At 45.2% G+C, this 14,802-nt stretch overlaps 1 protein-coding gene across 1 annotated transcript in view; it reads left to right on the top strand.

Annotated features, from left to right (window-relative positions):
• Window positions 1-14,802, top strand: part of RP9 (RP9 pre-mRNA splicing factor) — a 160,149-nt gene that overhangs the window by 70,887 nt on the left and 74,460 nt on the right. The window contains exon 3 of the mRNA XM_069613231.1: window positions 6,157-6,286. Coding sequence (XP_069469332.1) covers window positions 6,157-6,286 — 130 coding nt within the window. The remainder of the gene's footprint in view (window positions 1-6,156; window positions 6,287-14,802) is intronic.

Genomic DNA, 14,802 nt, shown 5'->3' with positions numbered 1-14,802 from the left:
GTGCGCATGTGCAGAATTCCTGAAATTATGCTGTGCCGAAAGACTTTGGGTTAGCAGTGTTGTAGGCTTTCCCCTTTGCGCCCAGGTAGGTGCACCCACACATGTGGGGTACAGTTTTCTTCGGGACACCTGTGGGAACGCGGGACGGTAGGCCATGTGTTGTTGGCGGTGTATTTCGATGGGTGAGCAGAGGGAAATGTGCGGAAACTGTGTTTTGTGTTTATTTTTTATTTTTCCTCCCCCCCCCCCCCCACCCCACCAAATATCACACTTTGTTGGGGATTGTGGCTAATGCAAACTGGGGCAATTTGCGCAAGTCAGACCCACGGGTGTCCTCTTTTCAGAAATGCATGGGGTTCCCAGTTTTCCTTGGTGACTTGGACACCCTATGCCCATATCTGTATGGTGTGCGCTTCAGAAAAAATCCTGAAATTCAGCAGTCGGAAAAGACTTGGTGTTAGCCGTGTTTTAGGCTTTCCCCTTGGCTCCCAGGTAGGTGCACTCACACATGTGAGGTACCGTTTTCCTCAGGACATGTGTGGGGACGCGGGAAGATAGGGCATGTGTTATTGGCGGCGTGTTTCGGTGGGTGGCCAGAGCGAAATGTCTGAGAATTGTCTTTATTTCCAGCCAATTTCAGAGACATTTCCCTCTGTCCACTCACCGAAACACATCTCCAACAACAGATGTCATACCTTCCCGCGTTGCCACAGGTGTCCCGATGAAAACTGTACCTCACATGTGTGGGTGCACCTACCGGGGCGCAAAAGGAAAAGGCTAACCCACTGGTAACCCCAGGCCTTTATTTCGGCACAGCACATTTGGTTTGTGTGGGCAACCTACAGATTTGGCCCTAGGGTGTCGAAGCCAGCAAGGAAAACCGGGCACTCCATGCATTTCCCAAAAGAGAACACATGTGGGAATCCACAGAGATCTGACTTGCGCAAATCTCCCCAGAATGTATTACCCAAAAGCCCTGCCGAAGACCCACATAGGAGAAGGGTGGCCAGGGACATTGTCGACTTTGCTGGAGCTCTGGCTGGCCTGCGTTACACGTTTTCCCCACCAGGGAGTCCCGGCAGTGTGCCAATACCTACCTGAAGGGAAAAGCGGTAATGCAGCCAGCCACAACTCAGGACGGGTGGAGGTAATGTCCCCGGCCTTGGACATCCATGTACCATGTGGGTGTACCGTTCCCCTAAGCACACCGGCAGCTCCAGGGAGCCCCGGCAGGATCCTCATTCCTCCCCGGAGGTGACATCTGTAACGTAGCACAGCCAGAGGTGCAGCCTGGGCTTGCAGACAGACAACCCACATGGGACAGATCCGCTCCCAGGGGAAAAAACCAATGTTCTGCTGGCATGGGGGCAATTTGTGGCCTGCCCCTGCAATTGTGTCCCAGCCCACCAAAATATCTGCCCAGACGGCCCATTCCCACCCACACCACCACCAACAATCCAGCCCCAGTCTCATCCACCCCACTGACAGTGGGCCCTACCCATAGAATAATAAAAAAACAGTACTCCCATAACGTTGCAGCTGCTCGCATAGAAAAAGCTGTAAACGAAACAAAAAACATTTGTTACCTACAGTCTCCCAAGCAAAAACAAATCTACACTCATACTTTCCAATCATGACGCCCCCCCCTTGCAAGCATCCCTGGTGGTCTACTGAACACCCCTCCCCCCCCAACAAAAACACATTTGACCCTGCCCCAGGGAGGGCTGCATGAGGTGCCCCCCCCCCACACTCTACTTGGGGTGGGGGGAGAGGCACACCCCCAAACCTTCAGACAGGTCCCCCAATGGATGCGGCAGTAAGGTTTGGGTGCCCTGGGGGCAGAATGGCACACTATTGTGCCCATCTCCGCCAAGGGAAGTTTGGTAAACGAAGAAAAAAATAGAAAATGGTACACTACACTACACTTTAGGGCGGGCTGAGGCGCACCCTAAACCTCCAGGGAATTTTCCAATGTAAAGGGTGGTGGCCCTCTTTACCCCCACCCCTCACTAAATGAAAGGGGGCCATCTCAATTAGCCCTCCTTGGGGGCGGATAAGAGGGGACCATCTCATGCAGCCCTCCCTGGGGTCCGATGCCCCTTCCTATGAGCAGATATCTGCCCCCCAGGGAGGGCTACAAGGGGTGCCCCCATTTCCCCTTGGGGTAAGGGGGAGAGGGCCGGCCCCCTTTTCCGTAAAATAAATCCCTGCTGGCAAGTGGTCCCCCCAGCCCCCTCTACCAAATCTATTTTTTTTTTTTGCCCCTTCCCTGGGGCAGATGATCAGCCATTTGCCCCCAGGGGGGCCCTAACCTGCAGGCCCCATCATTTGGATGGGAAGATCTGGTAGTTGTCCCACCAGCCCTCGCCAGTGGTGGCCAAGAGAAAACCTCTTGAAGGGGAAGACCTTCACCACCCCTGCAGTGGAAGCCACTCTCACGACAGACGCATCTCTCACGGGGTGGGGGTGGGGGTGGGGGGGGGGGGGGTCACCTGCTTCAGCAGACAGCACATGGAGTGTGGTCCCCTCAAGTAGCGTCCAACCATATAAACTTACTGGAGCTATTAGCGGTGTTCAAAGCATTGAAGGCCTTTCAGACGCAACTGCAAGGGAAGACAGTGCTGATCCTAACGGACAGCACTACAGCAATGTATTACCTGAACAAACAGGGGGGCACCCACTCTCCAGGGCTATCCAAGCTGTCCCAAAACATTTGGATATGGGCTCTCAAACACAAGATGATGTTGTCCCAAAATGTTCCAGGAGAACTCAATCTTCTGGCAGACTAACTCGGCAGAGATTTTCCTCTACCAGAAGAATACGAATGGCGACTGCACGAATACATTGTGTGCAACGTCTTCGCAGAATGGGGTTTCCCAGAGATCGACCTGTTCGCTACTCAGGAGAACACCCAATGCCAAGACTACGCCTCCAGGTACCCCCAGAACTGATCCAAGGGGAACGGTCTCTCGATAACTTGGTCGGGGAAATTTGTCTACGCTTTCCCCCGACTCCCCTTCTCAACAAGATAGTGCAGAAGAGGCACCAGGAACCAGTTACCATGATACTGGTGGCCCCCCTGTGGGCCCGCCAACCCTGGTTCACTCACCTGATGGAAATGTCCCTCTCCCCTGCCCGTACAACATGTTGTCTCAGGACAGGGGGGGAGACCCTACACCCATGCCCACAAGCTCTGAACTTAGCAGCCTGGCTCCTGAGATCATAGAGTTTGGACACCTGCAACTCCCTCAGAGGTGCATGGACATACTCAGGGAAGCGAGAAAACCTAATACACGTTATTGCTATGCCAGCAAATGGAAACGTTTTGTCATCTGGTGCAATTCCGAGGGCGTCAATCCCATCGATTGCTCACCCTCACACATTGTGCTGTATCGAACCCACCTGTTGGACTCTGGGTTAGTCTTCAATTCCCTAAAAGTTCATCTGGCTGCTCTGTCAGCCTACACCACATCACAACAAAAGGTATTGTGGTGGAAAATACCAGTGATTAAAGCCTTCATGGAAGGGGTTAAGAGGGTTTATCCTCCCATCTCTCACCCAGCCCCTGGATGGGATCTGAATGTGGTTTTAACCAGGTTCATGGGAGCTCCCTTTGAGCCTATGCATAAAGCAAGTCTGAAAGACCTGACTTCTAAGACAGCCTTCCTAGTGGCAATCACTTCTATCAGAAGGGTTAGCGAACTACAGGCTCTTTCTGTTCTAGACCCCTTTGTCGCAGTCCACAAGGATAAGGTAGTTCTGCACGCACATCCCAGGTTTGCGCCTAAATTCATCTCGAAGTTCCATGTGAACCAATCAATCCAACTAGCCCCTTTCTTCCAGAACCCTACTAACATGGCCGAAAGAAGCCTTCACACATTAGACATGCGCAGGGCAGTCATGTTTTACCTGGAAAGAACTAAACCACTAAGGAAGACTAAACAATTCTTTGTTTCAGTGGCAGCTGGTAGAGCAGGGGATCCTGTCTCTAAATCAGCTATCTCAAGGTGGATTGTCAAATGCATCACACTGTTACTCTTGCGAAGAGAAAACTGCCCTTCAAGCCTAGAGCACACTCTACTCGAGGCACTGGGGCTTCCATAGCATTCATTGCAAATGTTCCTCTTGAGTCCATTTGCAAAGCGGCAACCTGGAGTTCTGTACACACCTTTACAAAACACTATTGCCTAGACACTCCTAGGTCTGATTCTCAGGTGGGACGAGCAGTACTAAGACCTCTTTTCTCTACTGTTCCTTCTCACAACCCACCTCCAACTCCGGGTACTGCTCGCTAGTCTATGCACAGCATGTGATTCTAAGCAGATTAACAAGCATCGGAAGACATGCATTACTTACCGTAATAGCATTTCTGATGATTGTATCTGCTAAGATTCACATACGCCCTCCCTACCTCCCCGCTCGGGGTGGAAGGAACATAGACGTCTTACTACTTTCTCTCTTTATGTACTCACTCGCGATAGCCTTGGGCTCCCTCATGGCAGAAAAAATACAATCAAAGGGACCTCGGCGCGTGAGGGATTTTGGGTACTACACACGTCACAATAGGGATAGTGTTACAGACACGCCTATGCCGACGTCCCCTTTCGGTCCCCGAAAGACCAGATGCAATACGCCGCGGTTACCACTAGATGTCGGACCATATGCACAGCATGTGAATCTAAGCAGATGCAATCATCACAAATGCTTTTACGGTAAGTAATGCATGTCATCCAGATTAACAGCCTGTTCATTGTCTAGAGATTTTGGGGTGGGATTGTCGTCGTGGTGGTGTGTTCAATCAAGAATATTTCTCTTTAAAAGATCTAATGTTAAAAAATCTGATGTATTCCATAGATTAAAATTTGAGCCATAGGGCCCATCATAGGACAGTGTAGTAAAAGGGTATCTGGGAAAAGGTTGCCAGGGGGTGACCTTTCCCCAAATTTGCAATCCCAAGAAAATCGAGCACTTTCCCCATATATTTTACGACTGTCCTCATAATAAAAATACCCGTCCTAGAATATGTGGGGGAAGGCTTTTAGGGGTGCAGGTGGGAAAAATTGCCTACCTCATGACTTTTTTCCAGGTGACATTTTCACATAGAACTGTAAAAGGTGTTGGAGTGGCAGGGGTACTTCAGGGGTACTTCACTAGTCCCCTAAACCCATACAAAATGTGAAAGATCCTAGTAAACCAAGGGGAATAAGCACAAGTTTTAGTCCCAGAAAAGAGGACAGCGGGACACCCAAAAATGGAATTCCGACCTAACAATGCTTTGCTTGTATCGTGAGCCTCTTATGGTCTTATGGTTGCAGCTGACCTAATATGAAACTGAATTGTACATTTTTCAAATTAGTCACATAAAAACACACCATGCAGTATTTTAATACCATTATCGATGTGGTTCTTGGATTTCAAGTGAGTGAATGGATGACCCTGTGGTCTAAGCTGGTTGCTTTTTTGGCATCTCCGTTTGCACAAACCTTTGCCATCTTATGCCTCGCTATTGCCAAATTCAGGAGTCTTTTTCCACTTGTACAACAATATTTGTTAAGACTACTTTATTTTGAGAAAGGTTAAAGGAATATGCTTCCACATAAAATGGCTTTTTTGCATGTCTGTTTCCTGAATACCCGACTGTTCTCAGTCCCCACTTCTGGAGCTAACTGTCATTAAACAGATTTATGCTAGCCTAAGAAAAAAGTATCCTCTTAAAGTCTTCTCAAAGCATGTTTGTTTTTCTTTTAGAAACTAAATGTAATTTAACGTAACTACTACTGAGCAGAATTATTGTTCATTCCGTTTAACACATCTCAATGGTTAACTTAACACTTTGTTTAATTCTTTTTATTGCTTTTCAAAACCACCAACAAAAAAACATTACAGCATGTAATACTCCAGTATACACATAAATGTGCCACACCTCTGGCCAGCTATATCTCTGGTTACTCCATGCTCCGATCCAGACCGTCTCCTGCGCTTGTGAAATAAGATATTGTTTATATGGATCCTAAATGTCCCTAGGTTTAGCACTCTGGTATACCACCGTCCCATACTCGGCTCTCTCGTTGCAAAATCCTCTGTTTCGTTATCATTCTGTTGAAGTTATAGTGTGCTACTTCTATACACAGTTTCTGTTGGGCTGTCTTTCTTTAGGAGGATGAGACGAAGCCTGAAGATTGCATCCCAGATGTACCGGGAAATGAACATGCCAGGGACTTTCTGGCTCATGCTCCTACCAGAGGATTGTGGATGCCTTTAGGGAAAGAAGTCAAGGTCATGCAGTGTAAGTGCTCACAAGTTTATAGATGTCTTTTTTTTCTTCTTTCTGTCAGTATATTATACAGAATTAAAAACTAGAATAGAATTACCAAAACTGAGGGCATTGCATAAATGGAAGAAGTGTTTAAATATATCCTTTTCCAGTGTTCATTAGACAAGATTGCGATATCTTTGTTTTGAGAAGGAAACCTACCAGATAATCAACACTCGCATATGCGTGGTTTGTTTCAGGCAAACCACGCATATGCGAGTGTTGATTATAAAAAAAAAATATATTAAATTATAATAAAAAGTGTTGAATATTAAAAATAAAATGCATTGAAAAAAAGTCGTTTTTTTTCGACATTTTTTTTGTTGACATTTTTGTCTGTCGACATTTTATTTTCGACATTATGACTGCACACCGCCTGAAATACTGCTAGAATGCATGTTGGAAATGGAATGTTCTGAATTGATGTAGGTCCACAAGGAAAGAAAATACATTGACAACTGTAATCTGATTAGGGCTACATCATACCTGGTCTTGTCTGTGCAACAATTATTTGAAAGATTTTCAGCAAAATAATTTTTCTATTTTTTTTTTTAATTTGTTTATGGTTTGCAAATGCAAACCTTTACAAAAAGAAAGAATGCAAGTATATCACAATAAGATAGCATATAAAAGTACATACAAATTCAGATACATAAATGATTTTAGTTAAAAGTAGTCAACGTATTGATAATAAAAACAATGTCTAAGAAACAACAATACAAAAAGTGCGTGTTCAGAGAATATCACAACTCATCAAAAAGAACCTTCCTCACATTGAGCATGCTGTACAGGTGACCATGAAACACATTCCAGTCTTATTAACAGTTACCAAACTGCTAAATTTACTAAAGAGTCAATCGATGGAACATTTAACCAAATTGCATTACTTTCAGTATAATCAGATTTTCCTAGAACTATGCTCAAATGAGGTGTCCAGTCATAGGCGTCTGGATGTTCATGACGACACCGGCTCTCAGATAATAAGACGGAGCCAAATGTCATTACCACTCAGTTGACTCTCACACGGTTAGTCTCCGAACTCTTTCCATTGACAATTGTTACAATCCCACAAACTCTTGACAGAAAATCAACTACTGCAATTTTGAGTTGTATAGAAGGACCATGCATCATGCTCCACCACAGGCCATCCGAATTAACCAACCCAAAGTTGGACACAAATTGCCCAAAGGTTTTAATGCAGGCCGGTAATGTGGCAATAAGCCATGAGGTGGCGGGCCAATACTGCCCCAGGTAATGCCCCCGGGGCGAGTTATAGGGCCGAGCGCAGCGAGGGCCTTAACGGTGCCCCGGGGGCATTACCTCGGGCGGTATTGGCCCGCCACTGAGTGTCTTATTGCCATTAGTACCCTGGGCCATTAGACCAGGGTACTAATTGCTTTTTTTTCTGTTCCAAAATACGTTTCGGAACAGGAAAAAAAAAAAAAATGCCCACCGCCATCCCTTTCCATGGCAGCCGTCGGGAGCGGATGCGCTGGGAACATAAGTGTTCCCAACGCGTTCGCTTCCAAGACCAGAAGAAAAAAGAAGGTAAGTGGGGTCGGGAGGGTGGAAGGGAGGGGATGGGGAGGAAGAAAAAAAAACGTACTGCGGTCTCCGGCGGGGGACGATGGAAGCCTCCAGCCGTGTGGAGGCTTGGAGCGGGGATGGCCCGGCTTCGAGGCTCAACACGACTGGAGGTTTCCATCGTCCCCTGCCGGAGACCGCGGGATAGAAGGTAAGTGGGGTGGGGCGGGGTGGAGGGGGGAGGGAGGAGGGAGGAAAGGCTGTGAAAAATAAAAAATCTTAACTGCGTCCCCGGCGGGGGACAAAGAAAGCCTCCAGCCATGGGGAGGCTCGGAGCGGGGATTGCCCCGTTTCGAGTCTCCTCATTGGCTGAGGGGCTGCCACGCCCCTCGCTGGGAACAGAGTAGCCGGCACACACGGCGTGGATGTGAATACTGTGTGGTATGGCTCGCAAATGAGCCAATCACCACACAGTATTCCTGTTCAGCCGCGCGTGCCGGGTACTAATGAGACCTTACAGTGAAGAAGCAGATGTCTTAATGTTTCCTTCTTTGTTGAAAGTTTACAGAATCGACATGGAAAAAATACTCTCAGGGGCCCTTTACCCGATCTACTTTCCATTATTTCTCCAGTTGTGCAAACATTAAAATGAAATTTCATATAGCAATGTCTCCACCCTTTATTTGGAAATCTTTTTAAATAGGTTTCCAACTCCCAACCCTTTTTGATGGGTAACCAGTTGTGCAAACAATTTCGTAGAGGTAACTCCCTCCATTGTAGCAATCCAGTCGGAGAGTTGTAATATTTTCTTTACCCTGACCGGATTTTCTATTTAGTTATTGAAAGGTAGACCCAATTTATCAAGCGTTGCAAGGCTCAATGTTTGCAGTTTTATGAGAGCGGCAACCTTTGAGTTCCCCTGAAGATCACCGCCAAGCAATCTGTACAAGTTGAATCTACTATCAATCTACTAAACCAGGACAATTGTCGCCACAAAACATGGCATCCCAAAGACCATGCACCCAGCTTGCACCGTTTTGCCTCATTCGGTACTGTGGTTGGTAAACAGAACAATTCACTTTTCCAAATTTTAGCTTCAGATTTCCCAAGCATAGATATTAAGGAATCTGGATACAATTAAAGTCTATGTTCTTTTTAGTGTGACTTTTAGATTATGAAAGGTTATTAGAGGGATCAGTGAAAACATACCAAATTTCTTGGCCGCTTTCTTCATCTGGTTAATCTGTAGGGTTATTTTATACGCCAGATGGGCTTGATATAGGTTTTTCCTAAATTTATCAAAGATGGGGAAGCCCAAAAATTTAATTTCACTTAACTTCAAGCTTTACGTGATCTATATACCAGTCATAGTTCTTCAATGATTTACAGGAACTCAATTTCATAAGTTATTTTGCCTTCATTCATTTTAAGGTCATTTTGCTTGATGTAAACACAAAATGCCGAAATCATATGCTGCAGTTAAATTGTTTCCTAAACCCAAACTGCTGTGCACTTAGGATCGAAGTCTGCAAAAATCTTGGATTCCGCGTCCAGGATTGCAATTGGACGGTAGTTGTTAGGGATTTTTTTTTGTCCCCAGATTTATAGATTGGTACAATGTATGACAGACGACAAGTTGATGGTATAATCTTTGTGCTTATAAAATCTTCAAACAGCAAGGACAACACCTTTGCCCAAAGCACACGGTCCTGCTTCATCAGAGCATTTGATAAGTTGTTGGGGCCGGTAGCCGGCGATACACTTGTTTTTTAATTTGTGACTCAATTGCTTCGACTGTGAACTTCACATCCCAAGAGAGCAGTAGAGTGGAGTCACAATTTTTGGGGACTCCATTCTGAACATAGATTTCCCCAAGTGTCATGACCAACTTTGTTCACTAATGGGATTAATCTGTGGAGAAGTTTTGTTACTCTAATTTATTAAGAGCCATAAGTTTCTGCTGGAACCATGCCTTAGGGCAGCCAGCATATTTTCATTATCTAATTGAATTAGTCATTTTATGGTTCCTTAACTAGTTTTTACGTTTCAACTTCAGCTTCTTTATTTCAGAGGAAATAATAGCCCAATTTAGGCCCAAATTTCTAATGTGTCTAATGTGTCTAATTTCTCTATTGCTGCCATTTTTTAATTCTCTGACTTGGTTGTTGTATCTATGTCTAGGCTTGCCTCCGATTGCTAGCCTATTTACACCTTTATTTGCTATTGTACTTATTATTTTATCCAAATACGGCCCAAAGGAATCATGAGTGTAAAGGGTTTGCTTCTCCTAGATTGTGGATTGGGCATTGTTTTTCACACAAATTTTAATGGCTTTTGTAATATTTCCCTGATGCCACTTTATCCATGTTTTGGCTGAGTTTACCAGTAGGTTTGTTGCTTGACAGAAGCTAGGTTTCTATTTTAAGCCCAAGTCCCAAGTTAACACCCAACATACTATGGTCACTCAGCTCAGAACGCAGTATTCTCAATGTGGAAGTCGCCTCAAGTAGAAAGTGAGTAATAAAGATATAATAAATCACTGTAGAATTGTGACCATCCGACCAAGTCGGGAACCAACATTGTAAATCTTCACTCTCTCTAGCGGAGAACAGACCCCAATTGTGAAAAAATATGAAATAATGTGCCCCATAATTTTACCTGTTCTGATTTTCTACTTCTACTCCTACCTCCGCCCAACGGTTTGTCCAGGACCACAGGATTCTTGACATGCTCAATATGGGTATTCAGATCTCCCGCCACCACAATCTGCAGCCCATTACAGTTAGACATTTCTTCAGAAACAAAATTGTTCAAAAGGTCTAAGTGCTGAGTCAAGTTTTTACAGGCCCAGTAAATGTTTACTACCAATGGGTGTACAGTACACAGAGCAGATTTGATGTCAATCCTAATAGCCATAAATCCCTGCGCAAGGTTAGTACATTTCACAACTTTAAAGTTGCTGTCCAATCGAACAGCAATTAACAAGCCACCAGATGGTCGACCTAAAAGGCCACGAGTGGCAGGTTCCCAAAAACATTCAAATCCATCGAGAACATATGGGCAGGTCATATGAAGATATAAAAGCGAATAAGTAGCAAGTCTGGCACATAAATCTAAAGAATTGACTAGATGACCATGACCCCTTGTGTTCCAAGAGAATCGAGATTTACCTACTATTAAGTTTGATTTTTAAATCCTTTTAACTGATGGATGGGGTCTCTAAGGGTCCTTGCCAACCAACGCTAGCTAGTTATGTCTTCCCCCGAACCTTGTGATCCAACTGAGTTTGAGGGAGGGCAACCCATAACGTTGGCCTCTCTTGTTACACATGGAATGTTTGCAGTGTCAGGCTTAGAGAATCCCCAAGAAAATGACAACAGATCATAACCCATTTTGTTGAAGACTTCTACTTGCTGTAGGAAAGCATCATAAACTGACCTTGTATTAAAAACTAACCAAACGTGGTCCTACCGCACCGGATGAATGAAGTCCACCAGCTTTGTCAGCAGATGATATAGTTCTGAAGGCAGGGATTTCATTCAATAGTGCAAGTATTCTCCACCAGGGATTCAGGACCCCTGTACTCAAATAATAAAAAAGAACACTCGGATAGTCAAGATTACAAGGCAGTCTGCATTGTACATCCCTTAAATCACTATTGTGAACCGTTTTTGGGGAGTCGGGCCTCCAATCCACTGAGTGGCTACAATATTTGGTATAAGAATGTTTGTCACACTGATTCCATATGTGCTGTTGGTTACTAAAAGTAGATTTGGCCGCCAGAGGCTCAATTGTGAGACTACTAATTTATTTGTCCCCAAGAACTCCCTCCATCTCTATTGTTTTCTTCAACAGTGGATTTTCAGCCTGACATCCCACATCAGTGGTTTTCGACCCCCTCGGCCCCAGGATATTAAGTCGCTTCAGGTTTTACAGGTTCTTCACGTTGCGTGTCCACTTCTATTATTCCGGGGCCCTGTGTTGCCTTTTTTCCTGCAACCGCACAACTGAACTCTCCTTGCAGTCCTTCGGTAGGAGGCTCGTCTCCAGTGTGACTTCAACTTTCCTTCGATATTCGTTCTTCCTTCAGGCCTCTCCAAACTGACATATACTAAACAAATAGGATGCCCTATGTGTTGAAAAACTCAATAAATGTGTTTCAGAAAACGCATGCTGAGGACCAGAGAATGTGTTCTTATTAAAAATATAATTTTATTCTGTTACAATTTCATAAAATACATCATTTTTGAACAATTGTAAGACAATTCATTTCCAATAAACATATTGTTTATAAACAAAAGTTTTTTTTGTGCAAATAGCGCATTTTTGTGTAAACATTTCTCATATGTATATATCACAAACACACCATTCTGCCATTCATCTTCGCAGCCAAATCGGGTTTGTATAAAGACATTCTAAATAACATTTGCAGCAGTAATATTCCTACTTTCACAGTCCACCATTATGTAGTAGTAATATTCCTACTTTGACAGTCCACCATTATGTATCAGATTTATTGAGTTTTTCAGCACATAGGGCATCCTATTTGTTTAGTATATATTGAACTCACCCCAGATGCCCATGTAGGGGGTCCCCACCTTTGTTTTTGGCTCTCCAAACTTACGCCATCCTTGGGAACCGAATCTTGTGCCTGAGAATGACATATCCCTGCATAGAGAACTACTGCTAACTGCATCAGACTTGCTGTTCTACACCTCGATCTCTGACCGTTAATGACCAAATCATGAATAAATGTCTGCCACAGGGGACGTTTTTCTCTACTCCCTCGTCCGTGTCATGTGTGGTCCCCCAGGGCTCCTCCCTATCCCCGCTACTGTTTAATCTATACGTGCGCCCTTCTTCCTGACTTAGTTTCATCCCATGGCGTACGTTTTTGCACAAATGCCGATGATACGCAGCCGATCTTTCGCCTTGGTGCCCAGGTCTCGCTCTCCCTCTAATTTGAGGGACTGTCTGCAGGCTGTTTTTCTGAAGTTGAAAATACAGAGAAATGTTTTGTCCTTTGTGCCTTCCATCGCTCCTTGGTGGTTACTGCATCCATCATGGGCACCCTGGATTATTGCAATGGCATCTGTCTGGGCCAGCCTGATTTTCTGATAGTCTCCAGGACTTGCAAAACGCGGCAGCGCGTCTGGTGTTGGAGGCTCCTAAATTTTCCCACGCAGGTCCAGTGCTGGCCAAGCTCCATTGGCTCCCTGTCGGAAGCCGGATGAAGTTGTGTCCTGTACATTGTGCACTGGGCAATTCAGGGCATAGGTCCGGCCTTCCTTTGCTATAAACTCACTACTTGTATACCAGCGCGTAGGCTTCGTTCTTCGGGTAAAACCCTTCTGGTGGTTCCACGGTTCCGTAGAGCAATATTTGAGGACACTCTTTCTCCGCTCTGGCCCCTTCCTTGTGGAACTCCCTGCCAGGGTCTCTACATGAAACATCTGATCTGTGTTTTCGTAAAGCTTTAAAAACCTTCCTTTATTAGCTTTTTTTTAGGTTTTCTGTTTTCTTCTCTAGCTGCTTCCTTCCCTTTTCTTTTCTCCTCTAGCGCCCAGATGCACTTAATACATTTAAATGTATACATACATACCTAGTACATTGTGGGATCTTTTGTTTTACAAAGTCTACTTACCTGTAAGTGTGTAGTGATTTTTCTCTTTGCCTTTTATATAAAGATTGTTTTCATAGAAATATAGTGTGTGGACTTCTCTCATTGGGTATAAATGAAAATTATACTGTACCCGTTAACCACCCCACTTTAGCTCCTTAGTGTTTGGCCGCACTGCTCTGTCACAACTAGTGCTTGGAAGGTCTGGGGCGCTTGAGAGAATCATGAACAGGACCCAAGTCCGGAGGATCCACCTAAAGACCCTGACCACAGGGCTTGAGGTAAGTCTCCTTGACGACTGGTGCTCAATGGTGTGGATACTGGTTTTATGATGCAGTAAACCCAATGCAGCTAATATCTGTGAGAGACTTGCATACAAGGTTTTATAAAAAGAGATTGACCTACTGTTGTAGTATTCTGAAAATGGACGCGTTTACTGTTGATGTCTTGAACAAACTCGAGGTTGAAAAACAAAGTGAATTATGTGTAGAACAGGAACTTGGTTCAGCTGGCACAACAGCCACGTTAGTAGAGTCCATTTCTCAATTTCAATACCAGTTCTCTACAAAAGAGGAGGAATCCTATGAATCGGCATCTTCGCCTGCTCACCGTTCTCGGTCCAGAGGACCTACCATGGGGGGAGTTCCATACAGATGGAGATTGGAGTTGGATTACAAAAACGCCCAACTGACCCAACAGGATGAGCACAGGCAGATAGATTGGAAGTGGAGTTGGAGCACTTGAAGCTCACCCTGGTTGCATCTTCCCCGAATGCAAATCTCCAGGGCACTCTGCTTCCTTAGTTTCTGCAAGTGCACTGCCAAACGCCCTCCCGGTCCTTTTTCTGTGTCTGACTCGTCTCCTGTGCGACTTCAATTTATCTACGAATCCTGTACCAGTGGATGTGGGAAGTATGCATCAATGACTACCACTGCATGCAGCTGACTCTCCTTTCCACTCCGCTGGGTCTGTCCTTTGACTTGTACTACAATCCAACCCAACCCAACAGTCATGAGGTCCCCCCTGCACCGGTGTTGCTTGAACTTAAATTGGTTGCAAAATAACATGCACACCGGCCATCTAGTGCCATGGTACTTCCTGCCTGACTCTCCTGAGCTGGTGGTGAGTCTTTTCTTTGTTGATTTCTTTATCATTGGGGGTCTTCTGTGGCCCTGATGTGACTTTTGACGTCAGTGGGAATCCTTTGTGAAGCCTGCTAAGGCTCCAGTGCCTGTCCGGACAGGAAACTGGGGAGGATTCTGAAACTCTGCTTGCCTTTGTCTTCTGGTGTGCCTGCCTGGAACCAGTTCCAACTGTTTGAATGGTGCATCTGTGCTTATAAGCT

Source organism: Ambystoma mexicanum, chromosome 5p (genome assembly GCF_040938575.1).
Source record: "Ambystoma mexicanum isolate Mex_15411 chromosome 5p, UKY_AmexF1_1, whole genome shotgun sequence".
Classification (NCBI taxonomy): Eukaryota; Metazoa; Chordata; class Amphibia; order Caudata; family Ambystomatidae; genus Ambystoma; species Ambystoma mexicanum.
The sequence above is the reverse complement of the archived record's forward strand: the minus strand, read 5'-3'. Positions and strand labels throughout refer to the sequence as shown.